Consider the following 13,989-nt stretch of genomic DNA (forward strand, 5'->3'; position numbering starts at 1 on the left):
ATATTGAAAAAGTTATTCATTTTTCGTCACTCTTTTTGAAAAGTGAGTGACAAAAAACATTCGGTAGGTTCCTTACACTAAAAGAGTAAAATATTTTAAGGATTTATTTCAAAGTTAAACATTAGAAACATATGGTGTCAGTATAATCAATTTATTCAAAACTTCTTTTTACATTTAATTTTTTGTAGGTGTACCTCAAAATTTAAGTTCAAAGTGACCATAGTTGGAAGCTTTCAGCATCACATCCAGCTTCGGACACACTAGAAAAAAACGTCACCTGTGTGCATGCATAAATAAATAGATAGATGTGATATTAGAATAAAAAAAAAGAAAAGAAAAAATGTTATTAACCTCGGCTAATGTAACATAATATGAAACGCTCTGAATCTCAGTTGAGGAGAAAGCTAGAATAATAGGTAATACCAGGTGAAAGTATTTGCAAATGTAAAGCGTTTCTGACACGGCTTAAGGTTTCATGTTAAGCGGATATTGTCTGCTGTCACTCCTTTTGTACATGTACTTTATGAGCAATTATTTACACAGGAGCAAATGCAAAGTGTTTTTTTTTTAGTAGAGTCAGGGAGGGGGAAGTACATAAGGTTATATGAATGTGCTCAGGTCCACTTCATGCAGACACACGCACTCACACCCATCCATCGAATGCCCGTGTTTTTGCGTCAGGTTGTAGGTGTCCTCTTTGCACAGAAAAAACACACCCACACACCAATGCTTTACTTCCCATGTAAGTAAAGCATTGGACAGAAGTATATCCTTACACAGAGCTCTGATACTGATCTGACAAGGCACTAATCAGAACTTTAAGAACAGCGAAAAGAAACCCTTGCACTTTCTTTAGTGTTATTTTACACTTTCTAAATTAGGAAAACATCTTCGGTTTCTGTCATGCGGGGCAGGCTATGTGCTCACTGGTCACCTGCTTCTCCCTACCACTGGCACTGTTGTATCTGCTCACATTCAGAGATTCCTCAGTGTCGCTCACATGTTACTCAGTGTGAACGAATCTTCTTTACTAACATAGATTATTTTAAGTCTGTTTGTTAGACTCTGCATGAATAGTTAGAACCTTCCAAAACAGTAAAGTTTCTAATGTTAAATAATATTGAAGTAGGTCTGTAAACATAGGGCTAGATCATTTGTTCGATTAGGGAACTTCTTTGCAGAAATATCAAGCTCACCTCATTTGAAGACATACTTTTATATAAAAATGTAAATATGGTTCAACTTTACACTAAATACATGGAGAATGCCTTATTGCATCAGAGGACAGAAAAGGCTGTTTTAGAAGCAGATCTGCCATTGACTGCTTTGAGAATCGGAGGGACACCCAAACTATGGTTCATAAGCAATTTAGCAAATTTAACCACTGAAACAACAAGTTGAAAACATAAACACTGACTTTTTAGAAGCCCATAAAGTTACACACATCTAACCTCTTAGTTGTAGGGTTGTTTTGAGCCCAGTGCTATAGTTATTTTTTTTTAAAAATCACTTGAATAAGAGGCTGATGTTTTTAGACAATTTCTCGTCTTATTTATTTATTTTTTGTAGCAGTTTAGAGGCAGCTATGGTCATTTATGTAGATATCCTCCTGCAGTGCTGTCTGGCCTGCTTAACCAGGCCAGTTTGGTTTCACATTTGTCTTTATGTGCCGTAATAAGGTGCTTTCTCTCAGGAGTGTTGTCCACTTACCTCAGGCAAAATCTATCTGCACACAGGTAAGGCTCAAGGGGCCTTGTGGAACAATAAAACCTCCATCTGCTTAGCTACTCAAAGTCATGTTCCTCTTCGGTAGTCTGAAATACTGCTCAGACTGCTTGTGCACATGCTGCTGATAGTTGTTGGATATTTTTCTCCAACCTTAATTCAGTTTGTGATGATGTGACTTCAGGCGTACACGTTGTGGTTAAAAATACTTCAAAGGATTGAGATAGTGTTGCATTATCCAAAGAGTCATGGCACATACATACATGGCAAACTATATTCAAATCTTACTCCCGAGTAAAATGATTTCCGTCGATAAGGCACACTTCCTCTTCCTCACTGCTCCAGCCGTTTGCTGACAAATGGGTTAAGGTGCAGTGTTAGTCTTTTTTTTTTACACTTGGCAGGGTAAAGTTCATTTTCTTGCAACGCTTGGAACTTTATGTTGCTCACCAAATGTCCTCTGCTAAAACATTTGCATGTTTTAGTTATGCCACTTTTATTTTTAATATTTTGAAAGATTTGTTTTAAATTGGAAACTTCTTATGAATTAAGAGTTCCCATGTAAGTAAAATACATAAGGATTTATGCACAAATGATCAATCTATCCCTATAAATGACTACCTGTTATTGGTTAAATTATTCTAGCCACCTTTCCTTTTCTTCTTACTGATGCTAAAAAAAAAAATAAATAAAAAATCGCTCACTTTTCAATTCTTTAGTTGAAAGAAAGTGGCGCATGTCGTTTGCCCCGTCTTCATGTCAGCAGTTTATCAGTTACTCAATTCCAAGTTGGGAACTTCCAGATAATTAATGGAGCTGTGCTGATATGTGTCTGCGTGGGAGGATGGGATTTCCACTTTTAGAATGGATAAAAAATTAGGGTCATAAAAAGACAATTAGAATAGAAGTGTTTTGCAATGTTTTTAAATAAGCTTAGAGCACATTATTGTGGATTTGACTATAAGGCTAATTCTCTGGTGTACCTGCCTTGAAAAATACAACAAATAATGGAGCTTCACAAGGATACATCTGTAAAATGTCTGATTATGGAAATGGACAAAGGAGATATGACGCTCTTGTAAAAGAGATCTTTGATCTCAAGGAGTTTTATCTTGGTTAAATTAAAGTTGAAGAAGTAGCGATTTCTAACTTACAGGAAGTTGCACATACAATCAGACATAAAGAAATGCCACATGCAGTATATTCTGTGTGTTTTTGTTTGCCGAACCGACCCTGAAACAAAATGTGATCAACCTTGACTTACTTAATTGACCTGGTAAAGTACTTTGACCTTGTCAGCACAAGGACTTCTATGCTCCACCAACGCACTGGCTTTGTGCCAGGACCTTTCAGGTGATTATACTCCACTGGGAATGGAAGGTTAACATTAAAATCAATGTCTCCTGTACTTTCAGGCATTCATGACTAACAGTGGTCTAAACTGCTGTGTAGTTACCCTGAGAGTATTTCAGTCTGTTTTTCTGTTTCTGAAATGCATCTCTGGGGGTTTCTATTTGCCATCACTTGAACGTCTCATCAGGCAAAGGCCAAAGTTCGGTGGGCCCTAATCAGAAAAAATACTGCTTAGTGATTGTGCCTTTTTACGGAGACTTTAATACACACATGGACTTAATCTGGAGACTTTATAATTTTAACAATATGTTGAGTTCAGATTAAATGCACTGGAGACAGTTTTAAGTTTCTAAAGTCATTTCACTATGGTTGCTGTCCCCAAAGTGTTTCTATTGCCACAGTGTTTGCAAATGAGAGTATGAAGCTCAGTTGATACAACAGAGTTTAGAAATGTTGTAAGGATCAATTGTATTCAATGCAAACTCGAGTGTCATAACACTGCCCTGCATTATTTGTTAATGTTCATCGATTTCTGCATGGATTACATTGATATTTTGTGTTGCTCTGTGGTGACTAATCAGTTGATGTTTGGCCTTTGCCACTAGATAACGTAGCTGTTTTGTTAACATAAGCAAATATAACACCAATACACAGAGAAGATGCATTTTCTTTCATGACTGAATGAATCAGGGAAGTATATGATGATTCAAATATTACATGAAGAAGGCAGTTTACCCATCTGCATTTAAATTTATCAGTATAATTTAATGAGTTATTTGCATGTGGCATATTTTATGTGTAGCCCTGCAAAAATAGCCAGAATCTAACTATCAAGTTAGTTATTGTTACAATTCATAAATTCTAAATGTATTTCAGTCTTTCACTTGACAGTTTCTTCCTCAGAATTGGTAAGCACATTGCAAAAATCAGTGGCTTGATAAGGTAGTCAAACCACGGTGTGGATCTATATAAACTTCATGTGATCAGTAAAAGGGCTCAAAAGTCTGTCGGTGCAAGGAGTGACTGTTCTGTCTACGTGTATTGGTAAAGGCACCTCTTTCACGTGTAAAGTAATGAACCTCCTTAAGAATGCCATGTTTGATAGGCTAGATGGTTTCATCTCAGAGTGTCACCTTACATTCATATATTGCACAAATCAGCAAACCAGCCTAAGCTTCTTTGGGGATTATTATTGTTACTAATTGGCTATTGGCCTGATCGTTGATGATGTCACTTTTACATCCACAGTTTTCAACATACCTAAATATATGTATTTGGGTTAAATATCTAGCTTGTTTTGTCTCCAAGCGCCCTGTGTTTGCAACTTTGGACCGTTATTATCTGTAGCTTCTGATAAGTTATCGGTAGATCTCTGTTATTGGGTAAGCACGAGCAGTGGAGCGTTGGGGAATGCTGAGCTAGTCATTCGCTAGAAGATTAGGGTCACCAGGAGTAAGGAGCTCTAAGCTCCATTTAAAAGCTCTGGCCGTAATTCACTAATTCATTCCCACTCGGTCTTATCTGTAGGTGACGCACTGCATGAGGAAAATCACAAGAAATTATCCATAGCAAGTTATTGAGCTCTACTAGGACACCAGGAGATTTTTACCCAGTTTGGAACAAGACTGGGGTGTGCCTCGCAGCAACACACAAACTGGGAGCTCTGAGGTTACTTGGTTCACACCCAGCAGGTCTTGCACCCATCGCCCTGCCCTCCGCTCACTGGCTTTGTCATTCCAGCTGTGATCGTGTCAGTGAACAGAGAGCATTATTCATGTCCTCAGAGGGGGGCAAATCCTAATTGAAATTCCGGTCTTTCCTACTGGAATGAAGTTGGTCCCGACAACACCAACTGTATTATCCTGGCCCTGTCACCTTGAAAGGCCCGTCTGAGGAGTGTTTCTTGGCAGCACAGGAAACCGATTAGACACAATGGCCATGTATCTGCGAAAAATAGGAGAAATGAAGCAGGACAGGATTTTGTGTGAATTGCAGCGTTACAGTGCTCATTTTCAATAGTTTAGTGTGAACCTGTCTTCTGTACTGCAGTAAATAAAGAGCTGGACTGTCTAGGGTTCCTGGCTGTCAGTGTGGTCTGCATGCTAATGACTGGGTGAATGAATCAGTGGCATTCTGATAGTGGAGAAGTGAGTACAAGGAACCCTTTTCTTTTTACTGCACCCTCACAAAAGTTTTTTTTTTTTTTGTCTCTCTTTTTATTCGGCCTGCAACTTCAGAACAGGAACTGCAAATATTCATTTGTTTATTATATTAAAAATGTTTTTGTTGGTTATGTGATGACTTTGTAATATCAAAAATTTGGAGCTGAAACTAAACGTCTATATTTTTTTCTTCATTCAGCCATAAATCAGTGCATGATGAGTATTTTTTACAAATATTTTGCTGGAATTTACTGTCTAAATGTGTCAAAATGGACTGCTTCAGATGTTATAAAATATGAAACGTATTGTTTAAAAAAAAACTACAGACCCATCTTTGTGTATTACTGTCAAGCATCTTGTTCTAGCTTGTCAGCCGCTCCTTGTCAGGTGTGTTCCGTCTTGTTGCTTGATTAATCAAGACTGGTCTCTGTGTGTTTGCATCTAGAACGTTAGGTACTGTTGATTTCTTGTGTTGGAAAATGCACTGACAGAGTCCAATCATAACCATGTTTGCATGAGGGGGAAAAAATAAAATAAAATAAATAAACAGAAATCCACTGATTAAACTAACCTGAGCTTTTCTGACTTAATCACTGCAACAAGACTGATGTATGCTGTGTTGTTTTTCTATTTAGGTTCAGATGTATTGTCCTTTTTTTAATTAATTAATTTATTTATTATTTTTAGCACAATTGAGGTGCTCTGTCTTTTACAGTATTTGCATATAATAACTTTCATGGCACTCTGACTCATCTTGGAGTCAGAGTTGTCAAGTGGTTGGGAAACAAAAAGTGTAGATCAAAAGGCAGACGTTCAACAGTGTGGCAAGGGTAGAAGTGTAACAGAACAATATCAATGCCAGTAAATCATACTAATTAGTTAAAGTTATGCACCTAGTAGAATTATGTGAACTGACATGCATACACACAAAATGTAATCAGCCTGCCAATGTCAAAATAAAAAAGTTTCTTTACGTGACCTCTCTTTTCTGTCCCTTAGGGATCGAGCTGTGCCTGCCAGCATGGAGGTTTTCCATGACCATGGTGGCCAGCTTTGTGGTTTTGGGTGGTCAGCTCCTGATGCCCGGAGTGGCATACCTCTGTCACAACTGGCAGGTACTCCAAGCTGTCATCATCTGTCCCCTGCTGCTTATGCTGTCCTACATTTGGTAAGAAAAGAAAAGAAAAAAGAAAAAAATCTTAGCAATTTGCTCCAGGGTAGTTCAAAGTTCTCTGTTTTTGTATTGTTTGTTTTAAAACGCAAAGTTTTGCCATATGGTCAGACCAGCAAAATGGAAGAATTCATCCAAGGATAAAAGGACTGAATGGGTGAAGGTCAGATGTGGCGCTCATGAGGATTGGATTATTGCAGTGAGATTGTGCACTGTGTGTACATATTTAAAATCTGCTGGAAATAAGATGCGTTTGCCGGATTTATTTAGGGAAGTTTCTTTCTTTTTGCTGTGACTCTCTTTCACTTTTATGAAGCTTTGAGGAGCATAGTCAGTATGTGAAAGAACAAGAGCTATCACTTTATCATGCCGAGGATCTCATTAATGCCTTCTAAACCTTTTTTGTTTAGAAGGTTCAACAAAATGCATAGCTGATCACTGATCAGTAATTGCTACACAAGAAATGTCCATCGCTTTAGTGCAGAACTTGCAGGAATTTCCAATAGAGAAGTGAAACTGTAGACATACATGACAATAGCCACAGTTTTCCAGCTACATTCTGTAAGTAAATGTTTTCAAATCTACACTTGCATAATGTAATCATGGGGCAAACTGAATTATTTTTTATTTATTTTTTTAACAAAATAACACCCTTGCATTTATTCCCACTCATCAGTCAGACATGATTAAAATGTTGCAACACAGCATTTTGAAGTAGGTTTGCCCTGCATAAATCTCAGATGTTTAGTTTGACTGACAGTAAGAAAAGAGACATCCTAAAATGACCAAGTCGCATGCATGGCTGCGGGTTGATCGAAAGTGAGTAGTGTGGCAGACTTTCCTCAGACTAATGCCAGAAACTGGGAGATGGCTACAAGAAATGTCTCTCTGAACATATTTCAGCTGAAGGTGGAAACAGTAGCATTTGAGTGCATGATGTTTCCCTGAGAACAGAAGATAGATTTCTGTTAAGATCTGTTGTATAAAGTTCAGAAGAAAATTTTTGGCTGTGTAAGTACAATTAAAATGCTTAACTTTACAGACGTTAAAAAAAAACAAAACAAAACAAAAAAACATTTGATTAGATCATGATAGTTGAACATTTATTAACAAAAAATGTGATATTTCATGGGGGCTCCTAAGTTTTTGAATTACTCTAGCATTCACTCTTGTCTAAGTGCAGTCATGTCGTTCTTTGAAAACTTTCAAAATTTTAAATACCTGAAACAGTTTGGGAGACTAACATTAAAATTGAGAAATGTTCGAAAGCGGCCCAGTAAAGTAAATGCAGAAACGGCAACCAATAAACTTTTAAAAGTAGGGGAATCAGTTGAACAGGGTCTCTGGTTGTGAAGACGTGTTTCTTTCATTGCAAGTCACCCGCTCCACAAATTGACCGATGCGCAAACAGTTCATCAAACAGGGCCAAAAAGATCAAAGCTTAAGTGTAGATAACTCTCCCATAGAAATTCAGCGACAACCATTCCAAAGATTTGTTCCTCTACTATATTGAGGGGATTGTTGTGCTGCACTGCAAACATTTGCAAACCAAATCTTTTGTGAAACAGGCAGGAAAGATTTGACACGAGCAAAAACAACTTATTGCAGCATTCACCACCTCATTAGCATGTTCTAAACTTCTAAAAGCGATTGTTTTGGACTTCAGGCGTTGTGCTTAATCTACTGGCTGTTTTTTTTTTTTGTTTTTGTTTTTTTTTAGATGCAGTCATTCTATTGAAGAAGCTGATCTTTCCACATGCATTTGTGAAACCTAAAGCAATACAAACATCTGGTAATGGCGCATATCAAATGACAGCAGCTGTAGCTCTGACAAAGGCTGCGAGAGAGCGTCACTTAAAGTTAGATAATACTGTCTCGCTGGAAGAAACCTGGTTGTGGTTAAATGGCAACGTGTATGACAGAGTGACATTTCAACCAGTCTTTCAACTGGTTGAAATGCCTTTTAATTGCATTGACCTTTTTCTGCTCTTTAACAACAAAAAACATTCCCCACCTGTTTTGCAGGATTTTCCCTGAGTCGCTGCGCTGGTTGCTGGCAACCCAGCAGTACTGCCGCTCCAAATGGATCATGGGACACATAGAAAAGAAAAATAAAGTGAACCTGGAACGTGATGCAGATAACATCCTCGCAGGTAATAAACCAATCACATTTTCCAATTTATAGATATCAGATTCAATTTGCAATGTCATAGAGGTGCGTCTCAATAAATCAAAAATGTGATTGAAAAGTTTTTTTTTTTTTTGTAATTTATTCCAGAAAGTAAAATTTATGAGTTATATAGATATATTACACACAGTAATGTATCAATGGTTTATTCATGAGAATTTCAATAATTATGGCTTACAACCAATTAAACCCAGCAATTTAGTTAAAATATGTCACAAAAGGTCAAGTTGACTGATCACAGAAGTCTGTGTCCAAAGCATATTGATGGAAAACATAGTGGAAGAAAAAAAAAAGTATTTTGGTTTCTTTCTTTCACTAACATTGGCCCACTGAAAAGTGTGTCAATGTGCAGTGCAGTATATGCATTTTATACTTGCGTAAAGCTCTTTTTGCATGTATTAACACAATAATGCATTTGGCGTATAGAGATTGGCCTGTGGTTTTTGTTTTAAACTGCTATGGAAGTCAAGGTTGCTTTAATAATGACCTTTGGTTTATCTACAGTGTTTGTTCTGATATCTATCATCTTCCCTCCAGTAATTCCTCATATTTTGTCTGTGGGGTTAAGATCAGAGGGAAAGTTCAGACTCTTAAAACGGCCTCGTTTTTACCACCAGTTCCAGGGTTCTGTTATCCATGGTGCTCGTGAACTTTTTTTCTACCACACGTTTTCCCTCCACTTAAGATCTTATTGGTATTCTTGGATACAGTGCGCTGTAAACAGCCCGCATTTTTAGCAATGACATTTTGAGGCTTACCAGCCCCCCCTTGGAGATTATAAATGATGGCTTGCTGAAAAAGTGTCCAGTCGGCATTCTTATGTGTGTCACAAAAATCTCACCTATTGATATAAATTTACTGAACTGAAGTTTGTGTTTTCATTAAATTGTATTGACAAAAATGAACAGAGAAAAAAAAGTATATTACTTTGTTTTTATTGAATTGGTGTAGGGGTTTCACGTTTTGAACTACATAAGTGAAATCCAATAACTTTTCATTACTATTCTAATATACTCAGATGCACAGGTATATTAAAAAAGTTAGATTCAACTAAACATTTAGTGAAAGCATTTTATTTATTGTCATATGCCAAGCCTGTTCACTCAGTCTGAAAGACACTCGTTTCTCCAGCTGTGCCTTCCTAAATTAGACAAATTGACAAGGTTATGTGGATTTCCTGTCTTGTTACCATAGTAACATTCCACTAAAGTGGTGGCAGTGGGAGCTGCACATTACATTATGACACACTCAAGCGTTTATTAATTTTATTACAGCCCGTACAACTGAGGATGAGCTGAAGCAAATGGTCAGATGGCAGATGGGGGCAGGTCAGGCACTTTGACCCTGTGTACATTTTTCTGTTCTCAGGGGACCAGTCAGAGCCAAAGCAGACCGATCTGTGTTGATGACATGGCACATTGCATTTGTGTCGAGCTGTAAAAGTGAATCACTGATTAACATGCTGCCTTTTTGTAGTTTTTGCTCTGTGAAATCAAGCAACTTTGAAACGTAAAAGGATCCGTTTCTGGAAACAAGCCCAAAGGGGAACCACTGATTGTTAAAGTAGCACTTTTTTTTTTCTTTTTCACTAGACAACAGTGGATGTGAGCTGATGCAGCAGTTGGGCAGAAAATCTGCTACCGTATGCTTAAATTGTTCCCCGCTCAGACTTATATAGGCCGTCTCGGTACAAGAAGAGTTCCCGCACACTGTCACATGCGGTGCATAAAATGATGCTAATTACACCATCTTTGGAAAATTCACTCGATGATGTGAGCAGGAATAACCTTACTCAGTGTTTTGAGTCTTGGCCAGGGAATCGCCAGAAAGACTGCAGGGCTTCAGCCCGAGATGAATTTCAGGGGTGTGTTGTGTTTCTGTGGCAACCTCAAATCTAGTATCAAAACATCCACTGTGTGCTGCGTCACCCTGCCGTACAGGGTGTGTTGCTTTCTCAGAAACCTGTTGTATTCAGTCAACCGAGTCTCGCGTGAAACCTGCGCGCTCAATATTGTGTGGCTTTATTATTGGATCAATGTCAAGTTTTTCTTTTACTGATTCACAACGGATTTAAAGAACATTTTTCTGTTTTTTTTTGTGTGTGTGTGTCAGCATAACTGTCTGTATTTGAATCCATATAAAAAAAAAGAAAGAGAAGAAAAAAAAACACTGTCCAACAATTTGTCCGCATATAATAAGTTCAGATTGTTTTTATAAGTCTCTTTCTGGGGAAAAAAATGCTGTCAACTGTCCAGAGAAGAATGCTACAAGCATGACATAAAATTTGCATCAAAACACAATCCTCCTGGGTAACATCTTGAGAAAATGGAAAAAAACAAAAACAAAAAACAACACAGGATTAAAAAAAATAATAAATCTTTACCTTTTGTAAATCTGTGGACTAAAGCTCAGATCAGTACAGGTGGCTTTTAGGTTTTATGTTCCCCACTAGGGATGCCACTAACTACTAGCTATTTATTTTATTCATAGTTTTGTTAGTTATTTACATATATTAGTATATATTTTTTTCTTAAAACAAATACATTTCTACAGAAATAAAGTAGGTTTCAGTTTACTTTTTCTTTCAATAAACATCTGCAATTATTCGACTCATCAGATTAAAACATAGTCAGAGGTGTGTTTTCAACTAGACATGTTTTAACTGCATCTTGTAGCATTACAAAAAGAAACATAAATTAAGCCCTCACTACTTAATTATTCATAAATTAAAAAATAACGGAATATTTAAAATGAATAAATATAAGGCTGAGCTGGAAACCAACAAAAATAGACCCTAATTTCTTCATGTTTGCAAGTCTGAAGGAAAGAAAAAAATGGACATTGTAACATTTAGACTCTAAACTCTATGGAAACATTCAAACTTTATATACTAAACACTTAACATATGAGACGGGTAGTATGTCAAATTTGTGAAGTTCATTTGACAGCCAAGGAAAAGCTAAGATAGCTTTGATTTTGTTGCCAGCTCATCAGTAGCCTATGGTTGTTGTCTTTCCAATGGCTCACCATGAATGCTGCTCTGGGTGCTATTGTTTGGAACAAAGCCGCAGAGAAACCTCAGAACTTTTGTGGCCTGGCTTATTTAACAGAGCAGATGCTTTATCCAACAGTGACCAGAGCTGAAGATCGCAGATACTCGGCCTGTTTAGTTCTCATATTCAGCACAAGAACTGCTGCGTGCTGCAGTCATTGGTTTCTCTGCATACACAGCAATTTGGAGGACAAAAGTTGCAACATTTGTTGAAATCTTAGGAAAACAAAATAAGGCAAATTTAGAGAACTATAAGAACCTGTATTGTCTTAAAATACACTGTACTATAGCGATGTTATATCCTGTCCTTCTGTTTATTTAATTTGTGTTTCAGTTGTAGCTATGATTTCAAAAAGTAATCAAAGTAATGTAAATAAAGAAAAAATAAACAAAAAACAAATATTGGGTCACATTAGCATTCTACTAATGTGTTCTCTAAATACACTCACTGAAGAATAGTTTGAAGTAAATAATTAAACTGCTGTGGTTTCAATATTGACCAAAAATAATATTTATTAGCTTTCTTTTTTCCAACTAATAAACAGTTTTTTTAATTATAAAATCTCAAAACATCTTCATTTGTTTTATTTACTGCCCTGTATGTTTGTTCCCAGAACTGCAAAATGCTCTTCAGAAGAAACCCAAAAGGACATGCATCGTGAAAATGGCTGGTACGAGGAACCTGTGGAAGAACATCGTCGTCCTGTGCGTCAACTCGTAAGTGTCAAATTCATGCAGATGCTGGAGAAACGTCGATGTCTCCGAGTTCTAATGCATGCGAGGATTTGAGAACAATGGCAGGAGGAGCTCCTGCTTCACATAAATAGATGGGCGGGGGTAATGCCAGTCAGCGCCGCCATTTGGTGCACTCAAAATGCCAATATAAACCTGGAAGTTCAATACAACATTGATCTTCAGCTCCATCTTCTGCTTTGCTGCTTCTCTCTGTTTTTATCCCTGATGGGATTTCCCCTCTTCTCATCTCTCCATCTGAGGTCTCATCTGTAGCTGTATCCATACTTCAGTGTGCGGTGCCCCTGACTCCCTCAGTTAGCATAAATTTTACATGAGTTCTGCCTGTGGGAAACATTAGACAGCCTGAAGAGAGAATGGGGATGTTTGGTTTTAATGTGTGTGCCTATGAGCTTTGCTCTTTTGTGCCAGTAAGCCAATGTTTATATTTGTGAGTTTTTATTTCTTCTTCTTTTTTTTTTCTCTGTATCATAAGCTGAAAAGAGAGTCAACAGGATGATATTAAATGCATTATTTCCCAGTGCATTCTCCTAACAGCCTGCTTTTCTGTTTACTTTTTAATCAGGTTAACAGGCTATGGGATCCACCACTGCTTTGCCCGGAGCATGGTGAGTCCAGAGAATGAGGAAAAAACCATATTCCGTGACTTCTATGCAGAATATTACACCAAGGCTGGTATAGCAGTGGCATCGTGCATTGCGTTGTGCCCAGCAGTGGGCCTGATGGGCCGGCGTGGTGGACTTCTGATGTTCATGATCATCACCGCTCTGGCATCACTACTGCAGCTGGGCTTGCTGAATTGTGAGTAGTTCATGAAAAAAGGGGGAAATTCCTCAGTTTTTTTTTTTTTTTTTTCAGAATAAGACTCCTGTTCCAATGTGGTTTCCTGAATTAGACCATATATAAAAAGCTCTTTTATTTGCAAACATAGAAAGGGATATGTGTGATGCAATACTCCCGGCACAGCATCCTGAACACACTACCATTACAGTGACATATGGAGGTGTTGCTATAGGGATGTTGTTTTTTTTATGTTTGTTTGTTTCTTTTAAAAGTTACAAAAAGGATAGTCAATGTTGAGGAGAATATGAATGAAGCAAAACAGCAGGCTGTCCTGGAGAGAAGAACCTGTTTGAGATAAACTGTGGTTTGCTTTATTTTTAAACTGGATCATTCAGACTTGTAGATTGGGAAAAAAAATTAAAAAATAAGACTACTAGTTAACCTTGGAATAAACACAAAAAAATCAACTTGGGCTCTGTTTATTAAAAAACAAAAAATAAACAAACAAAAATAAAAACCCCTGTAAATTATTGAATGAAATGCAGTTTTGTGTGTTTCGTTTTTCAAATCTTATGTTTGTTCAGAAAAATTAAGAGACTTGGAATGAAGTAAAATTCAGACATTTTTAAATGATCGTTTATTTACATTATATACATTCATTTTGTACTTCACAAATATATTCTGGCAGACAATTATCTGTTGTAGCTTTCAGTCACGCCGTTATTATGAGTTGGAATGCTTTGCAGGGCATGAAGCTTAAACGATTCTAAACACATGCTTTCGAAATGTTCATAATGTTCTG

At 37.3% G+C, this 13,989-nt stretch overlaps 1 protein-coding gene across 2 annotated transcripts in view; it reads left to right on the forward strand.

Annotated features, from left to right (window-relative positions):
- Positions 1-13,989, forward strand: part of LOC103143004 (solute carrier family 22 member 23-like) — a 36,942-nt gene that overhangs the window by 15,457 nt on the left and 7,496 nt on the right. For both annotated transcript variants that reach the window (XM_016674973.1, XM_016674972.1), the window contains exons 4-7: positions 6,240-6,408; positions 8,437-8,564; positions 12,266-12,368; positions 12,970-13,205. In XM_016674973.1, the coding sequence (XP_016530459.1) occupies positions 6,240-6,408; positions 8,437-8,564; positions 12,266-12,368; positions 12,970-13,205 (636 nt within the window). The remainder of the gene's footprint in view (positions 1-6,239; positions 6,409-8,436; positions 8,565-12,265; positions 12,369-12,969; positions 13,206-13,989) is intronic.

Source organism: Poecilia formosa, unplaced genomic scaffold, assembly GCF_000485575.1.
Source record: "Poecilia formosa unplaced genomic scaffold, Poecilia_formosa-5.1.2 Scaffold104, whole genome shotgun sequence".
NCBI lineage: Eukaryota > Metazoa > Chordata > Actinopteri > Cyprinodontiformes > Poeciliidae > Poecilia > Poecilia formosa.